This window comes from Perognathus longimembris, chromosome 18 (assembly GCF_023159225.1).
Source record: "Perognathus longimembris pacificus isolate PPM17 chromosome 18, ASM2315922v1, whole genome shotgun sequence".
NCBI lineage: Eukaryota > Metazoa > Chordata > Mammalia > Rodentia > Heteromyidae > Perognathus > Perognathus longimembris.
Window position 1 is genome coordinate 49,993,071 of NC_063178.1, and position 11,437 is coordinate 50,004,507.

Sequence of the window (11,437 nt, forward strand, 5' to 3'; positions counted from 1 at the left end):
GACCATGTCCTGATAAAAATACTAATGATATTTGATATTTGATAATGATATTTGATAAGTCATAATCTATGTAAAATGAACATGAACACGATGGGTTTTTTTTTTTTCCAATACATAGTTGTATTTCCAACTCTAAACAAAAGCAATAGAAATTCACTGTCATTATGGAATTATGTATTAGAAATAAAGATTTCAGAACAAAGGCACAATAACAATACAAGAGGGCAAGAAGGGCTTCCATTATGTGACCATGTGTTTTAAATAGTCAAACCTAGTATAAAACTCAATAATTTGGTTTATTTAATTATGAGTAAAGCATCTCGTATAAAACTAAGATACTGTACATATAATATTTACTTGCTGTCAACTGAAGTAACAACAATTGATAACATAAGAAGCATACATGTATATTGAATATATATAACTTTGTATGTATAATATTCTTAAGTGATTAAGCTAGAATAAGTTTAATGTATATACAGCCATATATATTCAAACTATTATAAATCTATACTTTGTCCCACCAATACTCCATTAATCCAATACATCGTGTTATAAAATTGAAGTGTATTTTTGTTGCATATAAAAAGCATTCTTGAAATTTTAAAACTATGGGGGACAATTTTAAAAATGGGGGACAAGAAGACAAAGGACGAAAGGAAAAGAGAGAGGGAAGGGATACCGAGAATGGGGAAAGAATGATCAAACAAAACAGATTGAGGATTGTTGCAAAAGGCAGATATGTGAATAGAAATAAAATGAAAACATTAATATAATATATTTGGGGATTAAGCAGTGTAGTGATATAGAAGGAGGAATTTAATGTATTTTAAAATTATGTCAGTATAACTTAGTTGAACTCAACTACTTAGGAAGATGTGATACAGGGGTCAGATTTTGAAACCAACCTGGGCATAAAAGTCCATTGAGACTCTTGTCTTCAGTTAACCACCACAGAGCCAAAAGCAGGTCTGTGACTCAAGTGGTAAAACCATAGTTTTAGAAAACAATAAAGTCACTGACAGTACATAGGCTTTAAGTTCAAGTCCCAAGACAGATGCCCAAACAGAAACTTTAAGTAAATGATTACTAAAGAAAAAAATTACAAAACAAATCAAGAGTGAAAAATATACTAATTGGGATGATGGAATGAATGCAGAGTAAATAGGAATATAAAATTTTTTTTTAAAATGCACCTTTAGCTAGCACTTGTGATTGTACCATCACTAGAGAAATTAGAAGCAGTCACTAATTCTTGAGATTATTTCAAATATATAAAATAATATCTGCTTGAGAAAAGAAATGTAGATTTAATCCCAAAATTCATACATGTGACCTTAAGATGGATTATTCTTCCCAATGTGCATTTTATTCCGGAGGGCATGCAGAACATTTCTATCTGGCCTTAACAATATGATATAGCACTTGGGGGCAAAGATGCAGCCTAAGAGTCCTGCACTAGAGGTTAAGATGGAGAAGACCTCTATAGCCACCATGAGCTTCCCCTTGGCACTGTGGTAGACAGGCAGGAAGGTGAGCCACACACTGCAGAATACCAGCATGCTGAAGGTGAGGAACTTTGCTTCATTGAAGATGTCAGGCAGGTTTCTGGCCAGGAAAGCCACAGTGAAGCTGGCCAGGGCCAAGGAGGCCAGGAATACCAAGACACAGTAGAAAGCAGTGACAGAGCCCTTATTACACAGGATGATGATGAGCCCATGTTCAGAGTGGGCATCTGTGTCAATGAAAGGAGGAGAGGTTCCCAGCCAGATTGCACAGAGAATAACCTGGATCAGAGTACAGATGGGAATGATGATGTTAGGGGCCCTTGATACCAGCAGCCACCTCATCGTTTTCCCTGGAGAAGTGAATTTGAAGACCATAACCACAGTTACAGTTTTGGCCAAGACAGCAGAAACAGCTATAGTGAATGTAACACCAAATGTGGTTTGCTGTAGAATGCAGGTGACTGAGTTGGGGCGGCCAATAAAGAGCAAGGAACAGAGGAAGCAGAAGATGAGGGAGATGAGCAGGATGTAGCTGAGAGCCTGGTTATTAGCCTTGACAATGGGGGTGTTGTGATGTTTCACAAAGACCCCAAGAACAACTGCTGTGAGTGTAGATAAACCGAGAGCCACACTTGCCAAGGCAATCCCCAAGGGCTCTCCATAGGCCAGGAAACTTACAGCTCTTAGGAGGCACTGGTTTCTCTCTGTGTTGGAATAGTGATGATCTGTACACTTCACACACTGCTCCATATCTGGTGAGAAGTGTGGTCTATCATTAGTTCTTGTTTAGTTCCATTCATTTTTTCAAAAAAAATTAGGAAATTGTTCAGGTAGATGTAATCCTATCACATTAACATTTCCTATCATAAATGTACTTTCATTTTCTACATCGAAACCTTCTCTACTTTCCATATTCTTCTTTATGTAAACTATTTTTTCAACTTTTTATTTCCTCTTTAGTAATCACATGTATCAAAAAAGTGCCAATTCTGACAGGCTAATGTCCTAACACCCTTTGTTTTAATACTTTTAATACTCTTTTTAGCAGTTAGCAGTGTGCACAGTTCTGTAACCCTATAGAAAATTGTGAATGACATGGCATAAATTTTCATACATGTCTTTTTCTAACACTATTAATCTCTGTGGCACATACTTGCAGTCCTACTCATCTGTGAAGTAATGGAACAGAGAAAACACTCTTTGATTCTCCAAAGCCATGGTATGTACAACACTCAGTCTCACTTCTTAAACCGATTCCATCTTTCTGAACACTTTCTCTGTTGCAGGACCAGTTCTCTGTACTATGAAATAAAAGTGTGCAAAATCAGTGTTTTCTGTGCAAACAAAATTTATCTATTATGGTAAACACTCTCCTGAATATGATGTGCTTAATTTTGTGTTAGAGTTTTAAACTTAATGATTAATGACAAGCAGGATTTCCTGGAGATAAGTTTGCTTGCATAGACCAGAAAATATTAATAAAATATTTTTTTTCAAATCGTGAACTGTGGTATTTCAACTAGGAATGCCATCAGTTCTCACAGTTAAATTGACAGGGAAAAGGAATATGGGCTCTGTAATCTTAATATACAACTTTTGCATTGACTTTGTTGGATTGTGGAAATCTAGAGAGAGATGAATAATTTCTCCCGAAGTTATGGGCTTACCTGTACCATTAGCAATCTCATTCTCTGGGCAAGGGGTACAATCAAAGCAACAGACAGCCTCCCCCTCCTGAGGAGATTTCCTATATCCAGGACCACAGCTCTCACTGCAGACAGAATGAGGAGTCTGAGGGAAATCATATACTTGTCAGTAACTATTCAGATTTTACCTAACACTCTAAAACCTTCAGTATTTTAAGACTTAAGTTATTAATCAATATTTCCATGCAAGTCTAGTAACTGAAGAAAGTTACTGACTTCATATGCTATGAGTCATTGAGTAATGTGGGAACTTTTAAAGGTAGAAATTAATGGTGAGAAGGTTAAGTCCTAGTTTCCTGCCCTATGGAATTGTATTGAATTCATGTCATTATATGTTGTCTCACCTGTGGCATGGTAAAGAGAAGAGAGGAGGAATCCTTTTCAAACCTCTAAATGCTGTAAAGTACAGCACAGATCTCCCTTTTGTAAGGTTATGTGAACTGCAGGCCCATCCTATTTCCCTCTTCATTTTCCAGTAGCATGAGAAGAGAATCTCCTTTTCACCCAGGCCCCTTCAATGGTACCTCTAACCACAGATGCTTAAATAGTAGGCCAACTAACCAATGAATGAAACTGACACAGAAGGGAACAAAATCAACTTTCACCCACATAAAGTGATTCCTCAGGTACTTTGTCACAATATTAGAACCCCGCTAAATTTATATTTGAAGACAATATTGTAAATCAACATTTTGAAACACACTTAATGTTTTTGTTCTGATCCTTGAGGTTTTTTTTTTTTTTTTTTTTTTTTTTTTTTTTTTTACCTTTGGCCAGTCCTGGGCCTTGGACTCAGGGCCTGAGCACTGTCTCTGGCTTCCTTTTGCTCAAGGCTAGCACTCTGCCACTTGAGCCACAGGGCCACTTCTGGCAGTTTTCTGTATATGTGGTGCTGGGGAATCGAACCCAGGGCCTCATGCATACGAGGCAAGCTCTCTTGCCACTAGGCCATACCCCCAGCCCCTGATCCTTGAGTTTTAAGTCAAGGACTGGGCACGGTTCTTAAGCACTTTTTACTCAAGATTAGCACTGTAGTACTTGAGCCACCGTTCAACTTTCAGATTTTGGTGGTCAAATGAGATAAGAGTCTCACAAACTTTTCTGCCTTTTTGAGATTTTTCCTGACCTGTAATCTTAGATCAGAGAACATTAGAGTCCTGAGTAGCTAGGAGGACAGATATGATCACAAGCACTTAGCCTTATTAAATTATTATGTTCCTTTTCTATTCGAGAGTCACTCAATAAAATTGTTAGGTTGGAAATAATTAAATGTTTGATACATAGGATATAAATTTATGGGTGTACATGTACCAGACCTAAGGCTTGAATTCAGGAAATGAGTATTGTATCTGAGCTTAATTGCTTAAGGCAAGCACTTCACAACTTGAACAAGAGCACCACTTCCATCATTATTACTGGATAATAGGAGATAAGTGTCCTAAAGACTCTCTTGCTTGGTCTGACTCCAAACCATGATATTCACATTTCAGCCATCTCAGTAAGTATGGTTACAGGAGAATGTTATTAGCACCAAGCCAGATAAACAATTTAATGTTGAATTTTGCTTACCTGTATGTTTTTCAATCATTATGTTTAGATCCAACTCACCTCTGTAGTTCCTATGGCCCACTGTACCATATCTTCCGATAAAGACAGTTGATGGCCATGTAGAGCATATGGAGAAAACGTTCCTACTTTCACCTCAAGTTGAAGACCTTCTGGAAAATTCCAAATGTTCACAATGTCATACTCTGCCTCAAATTTCCTTCTCTCATCCAAAATCACTAGGTTTCCAGCAGGATTGTTAAATTGGATATTCTTCAGGAAAGCATGCAGCTAAAATAGATGCATCATCTTATGGTGAAGTCTATTCTAGATCTAAGACACAAAACTTGAACTAAGAAAAACTCCTCATTGCATTTAATATTACATTCAGAATTAAGGCTTACAATAGACATCTAATAAGGTATCCCAGGAGAAAAACTATGGAGGAATAAAAATATTATTTCTTAACCTTGGTCTCTCAGAAAGGAGTTAGAAGGCTTATTCTTAAGGGAAACTAATTCTACATATAGTCCTGAATGAAACAATTCTAAGTTGCCAACCTGCCGTTTGCCACAGCCATAAATTTTATGATTGTGTATCAATTGAGCTTGCTAAAATTTCAAAACAAAAGGTAGGATTATTCTAGATCACTTATGAAAAATGTATAATTTTGCTCAGCAGAACATCCTTTGCTACTTCTTAAGAAACTAAAAGGGGAAAGATGAATTAACGGTTTTCAGGACATTAGCTATGATCATGGTGATGTTATCTGTAACTAAGAATTTATAAAAACAGAATACATGTGTTTCTTTTTATTGACCTGCTTGTGCATAAGATCATATGAACACAAGTGTAGAGCACATCACAGATAATTAATCAGTTATAATGTCTTGGATTTTGGAAACATACTTGAAACATTGCATTTCATAGAGTGAGGAACCCCTCTAGGGAGTGACTGTGCTCATGATGTATGCCATCCAAGAGTGAAGACCTTACCTGTGCAGGGGAAGGCACTGTCCCTTTTTGGTTTCCCATGGTTTGCATTTCTGTTTGAAGAAGAAGCATCTCATGGAGAGCCTGGGCCACAGAATACACAGCATTGTGTATATTGTAACTGTTTCCAGACATAGTTAAGTCATAATTATGGCTAGGCAACCAATCCAAGGAGGCATCATGAGGACAGTTCTCCCATGTTACACAGTCAGACTCAGAAATGGAACAATTAAAAGAGAGAAACCACAGTCGAGCAAGGAAAAAGTCTTCTGGGTATTTGGAAGGGCTAACTGCCTTGACAAAATCTGTGAATCCAGAAACATCTGGATGATGATGTGAGAAAATCAGAGGTACATGGAAGGAGCCTAGCAGGAAATATCTCTTTCTGAGGGTTAACTCCCACTGTGAGTTCAATATACAGACTTTGCCCTTTATTAACACTTGTTCAACCCATTTCATTAAATCTAGTAGGGATTCATCATCACCGTATATGATGAGAATGTTTGATGAAGATTTATTAATCTGGTTATAATGGGACATGATTTTGAGTGCATATGATACGGCATTGGTTGGAATCACTAGCTCAAAAGCTATACAAACTCTTCTCTTGGCCATTTCTTTTTTCAATTCAGGAAGAATCCACAAACCATTCTCATCTTCTACGGTGAACATTCCCACCCAGTTCCAGTTGAAGTGAAGCAGTAAGGAGACCATGGCAGTGGCCATTGATGTGTCCTTTGGGGCCATCTGATAGAGAGCGGGGAACTTGTTACGGTCATTCAGGGCATGATCAAAAGGCCCAAAGGTAAGCTAAAGAGAATGAAAATTAGACAGCCCATGAATGAGAATATTACCATCTATCACAATCTCTGTATTGAAGTGTATTAACTAAGTAACCAGTAAAATTAGATGGAAAGTCATTTTTTATCAAAAATTTTCCATTTTTTAAATTGTTTTTGTTTTAATTGTTTTTAATTGTTTTCAAATGTTTTAATAGTTGTGCAATGTATCAATGTACTCATACAATACCTTTGATCTTTGTCATTTCTGTCTATAACTCCTATCTTTACCATCCACACCCATTCCAACTTTCCTAAGTCCATTATTATAACTTTATGTTGAACATTATGTTGCATTTCCCACCCAACTGCTTCAACTCCCCTTTCCTCTGCTCTGTTAAATATAAATCTTATATATATCACCTTTCAACAAGATAGGCTTCAGCTTTCCATCATTCATTTATTTTTATACTGTCTGTTACTTGGTCAGCCATATTACACCTTGGGAATCCACCCTATATAAGCAATCAACTAGCCAGATGGATCATGCATATAGACAAATGGCTTTTTATGTATTCCATACTTATTTCATATTTTGTAGTCATATTTTAGCCCTAACTTTCATATATGAGAGGACAAATGTCCTCTCTTTCTGAACCTGACTTCATTCAACATAATGTCTTGCATGAGTGTGTGTTGGTGTGTGTGTACAAGACAGCTAGTAGAGTACAATGACCTCAGGGTCTCATGCACTAGGTTGATTTTTTCACTCTGCCAATGGAGCCACACATTCACTTCCTGCTTTTGGCTGGCTAACTAGACATAAAAGTTTTTTGAGTAACTGGAAGTACAGGTGTGATCTAGCATCACATTGGTCAACATATCTCCACGCTTTAAAATCATTTCCTATTTCTTGCTTCAAAAAATACCTTTAGTCTGCTCTTAATTTTTCTATCCTCTTTGCTACACATAGAACTATAAATATCCAATTATTTGGAACTCATTTTTTTGATATCACAGTTAACTAGGTTCACACATCCAGTATTTTCCTATCATTCTTTACTATCACTGGAAATGTCACAAAATTAGATATTTATTTAATAACCCCCACTTTCCCACCTTCACCTGTGGATACCTGTAGAGGCTCAGCAACATTCCAATCTGGGAAGATGTTAATCCTGATGGTCCCGTAATCACTGCTATTGACTTTATGTCTTTCATACAGGAGTAATTTGGACTCTTGTACTTCCCAAAGAGGCAAGTGAAGTGATTTTTAAATGCTAGCCAATCTCCACATTGAACATCATAGATATCAAATCCCAGAGTCAAGTTGTGTAAAAGATGAGAATTTTTGTTGATTCCTTCAACAGCAAAAGCCAAGGCTAAAACTAACTGGTAATTTTTGAAGATAAACCTAAATAATGAGCATAGAAATTTAGGAGGAGTAATTCAAAACATATGACATTAATGGATTGAATATTGCTTATTTATTTTTTTGGCCAGGGAATAGTTTAAAACATTACGCTATCTTAAATGAGTTAGTACTTGGATAGTGGACCATATCTGACATGAAATAATGACACAGTGGTTAGTTTGATACAGTAACTTCTTATCTACAGTAAAAGATAGAAAGCAAGAGAGAGAGAGAGGAGTGAGAGAGAGATACAATGTGTGTATGGGTAGGCGTTAGTGTCCTGGAGCTTGAAATCAAAGCGTGGACACTTTCCTTGAACTTTTTTGCTCAAGGGAAGCACTCTGTTACTTGAACCAAAGCTCCACTTCCAGCTTTTGGATGGGTAATTGGAGATAAAATTCTCAAGGACATTCATGTCCAGGCTGGCTTCAACCCTCAATTCTCAGATATCAGCCTTTTGCATAGAGAGGATTACAGTCATGAGTCACCAGACTACAATAATTTTAATCAATTTCTTCAAAATATGTGTCACAAAATTTTTTTCAGACCACTGGCCAGTGGAGAAGGAAAGGTTTCTGTAACCTTTTGGTACAGAATTTGTGCCACTGACTCAGGTTGTCTCTAATAACATCACTTCATTATCAACCATGATAGCTGGGATGCAAGAGATATAGGGATGTTGGAATAAAGTGAACAACTTACCCCCCTGGAAAGGAGAAGCTACACTGAATGACACAAGTGTCTTCTACTGACAGGCAGAAAGTCACTCAGGAGTATGTGCAAGATAGAGCAATGAAACTAAACTGCTTCAGGTACACTAGGGATGGCAGGTCAGAATAGAGAAGACAAAGGATATTGCTTTGCACAGCCAAGTTCCCACAGCCATTGCCAATCCTGAAAATAAAGCAGTAAATGAAAATAGGATGATAAGTTACTTACGGATTACTGTCTTCTTTCCTGGAACCATCACTGTTACTACCATCTGTTCCTAAAGTGTAGAGAGGAAAAAATCCAGCAATTAGCACATCTCCATCCATGTGTGCTCGGTGCTTCATTTTAGAAAAGCAGCCACTGCCAGCCAAGGACTTGACAGGAAGGGGAAGCTGGAGAAGAATGAGTATGAAGATCAAAGGGCACATTCTTGAAGCATCTGCCAAGCTGAAATTCCACCTGGAAATAAAGGTTGCAGTGCCAAGTATGTATACTCATATATGTTTGTATGTATGCATATGTGTCTTTTTATTGGCAGAGGTTTACACTGTAGCCCATGTTCTTTCATGGATTCCTCTTGTGCATCCCCAGGGAAGAATGTGTAAAACTCTTCCCTGAGGCTCTGCATCTGAGGCTTTGCATCCAGGAGAAAAACAAGATTGAAAACATGTTTGCCTATTTTTATTTTTAACCACAGGTGTTATGATGTTTCCAAGACCACAGATACTGAAGCCCCAGAGATGAAAGTTATATTTGGTCCGCCATCTGTGTCAAGATAGAAATTGCATGAAAGCTGCTTGGGAAGATGCCACTAGATTGCCTCAGAGGATAATATTTGCATGTGAACTGGGAAATGCCAAGAAAAATTTCCAGGCCATTGAGATGTCCACCAAACATATGAGAGCAGCATACCCATAGGGTCAATTCACATACCCAATATCCATTACAGCCACAGGGCATTGATGGCTGATGCAAGCAGGCATCAGCAAGTATTCCATATGCAGTGGCCTCTACAAATGTACTCATTTAGTATTACCTAAGGAAGCTATGATGATGCTGAAGTGTATAATCATTCAATGCCAAAACTGAGTTTCACGATTACATTCTGAACTTTCACCTTCAAACAGGTTTAATTTTTTTTCGAAACTTTCAAATATAAATCAGGTTATTTTCATGATGCACCTGTCTGAGAACATGTGGTAATATATCTCATTCTTCTCTATCATAAGCCTTGGTCAATACAGAAAACAACTCTATATTTACTCTTGTCACAATACATCAAAATTTCAAGAAAGAGACCTCATTGGCCCCAGAGAACAAGGCCATTGTATGTCATTTTCAACAAAGTAGCCATTTTCACAATATTGTTTAGGGCTATCCATGAACATGAAAGGATGAAAGGTCTTTACATTTTCTGCTATTTGTGATGATTTTGTTCAGACTTCTTTAGTTTTCACTATAAAGCTCTTATATCTCTTTGGTTGGGTTAGTTCATAGGTTTTTGTTTTTTTGTTTTTTTTTTTTAAACCATTCAAAATGGAGTTGTTTTCATGATTTCCCTTTCAGCTTGTACAATGCTAGTGTATGGAAAGGCTACTGATTTTGTGAGTTGATTTTGTATTCTGCTTCTTTGCCAAATTGGTCGATCAATTCTAAGCTCTTGGCTCTTCAACATGGAGCGTTTTGGGTATTTGAAGAATAAGATCATGTTGTTTGCAAATAGGGATAGTTAAATTTCTTCTTTCCCTATGAGAATCTTTTTAATGTGTATTTTCTTTCCTGATTTCTATGAGTAGGAATTCCAGAACTACATTGAAGAGGAGTGGAGAGAGTTCATATCCTTTCCTCTTCCTGATTTTAGGGGAAATATTTTTAGTTTTACCTCATTCAGTATGATATTGGCTGTTGATGGGTCATTTATAACTTTACTATTTTAAGGAATGTTCCTTCTATCTATAGCCTCTCCAAAGGTTTTAACATAAATTGATGTGTTTTTTCAGTCTTTTTCTACACTTTTTCTACACTTTCAAAGGATCATATGGTTTATGTATGTGGCTCTGTGGGTATCATGAAATATATTTATTGATTTATGTATCTTAAACCAGCCTTGCATTCATGGGATGAATCCTACTTGGCCATAATAAATTATTTTCATTTGTTTCTGGTTCTATTGGGTATTATCTCATTGGAGAGCTTTGCATATGTGTTCATCAGAGGAGTTATTCTGTAGTTATTTTTATATTTGGCCCTTACCTGATTTGGGGATGTGTGTAATGGCTTTGTAGAATGGGATTGGAATTGCTCCATCTGTTTCCAGTTCATGGAAATGCTTGAGAAATATTAGTGCTACTTTGTCTTTAAAAGTCTTATAGAATTGAGCTGTGACACCATTCGATCTTGAGCTTTTCCTTGATGGAAGACTTCTGGTTACTTCCTCAGTCTCTTATCTTTTGTCTTGTATATTTCTTCTTAGATACTGTTCTTTATGGTTCTCTGAAGAGTGAGATTTTTTCCTCTCTTGAGATTGGCAAGTTTTAAGTCATTACTTTATTAAATTTATTTTCCTTACAAAATTTATTTTAAAGGTATGTACAGAGGGGTTATAGATACATAAGTGAGGTCATGAGTCATTCCTTCTTGAACAGTTCTTTCTCTTATTTACACTCATTTCCCCTGCCCTCCATGACCTCCATACCCCCCAAGCTGTAAAGTTTGTTTCCAATATAATCTCTGGTATTGTTGGTGCGTTGTTTCATGCTTTGTTTCACCATTTCTGTGAGT

At 36.9% G+C, this 11,437-nt stretch overlaps 1 protein-coding gene across 1 annotated transcript; it reads right to left on the reverse strand.

Annotated features, from left to right (window-relative positions):
* Nucleotides 1–1,337: 1,337 nt before the first annotated feature.
* LOC125367046 (vomeronasal type-2 receptor 116-like) lies at nucleotides 1,338–9,682 on the reverse strand. The gene is made up of 7 exons (XM_048367680.1): nucleotides 9,590–9,682; nucleotides 8,881–8,933; nucleotides 7,657–7,945; nucleotides 5,756–6,562; nucleotides 4,823–5,050; nucleotides 3,176–3,299; nucleotides 1,338–2,260 (listed from the first exon to the last, which is right to left on the reverse strand). The coding sequence occupies exons 1-7, from the start codon at nucleotides 9,680–9,682 to the stop codon at nucleotides 1,338–1,340; spliced, it is 2,517 nt and encodes an 838-aa protein (XP_048223637.1).
* Between the last annotated feature and the right edge of the window lie 1,755 nt (nucleotides 9,683–11,437).

Coding starts and splice junctions, on each gene's coding strand:
- LOC125367046 (XM_048367680.1), bottom strand. CDS start 9,682: ATGAGTACATTTGTAGAGGCCACTGCATATGGAATACTTGCTGATGCC. Junction 7,946..8,880: donor AAGAAGACAGTAATCCGTAA/GTAACTTATCAT, acceptor CTCATTATTTAG/GTTTATCTTCAAAAATTACC. Junction 3,300..4,822: donor GGGCCATAGGAACTACAGAG/GTGAGTTGGATC, acceptor GATTTCCCTCAG/ACTCCTCATTCTGTCTGCAG.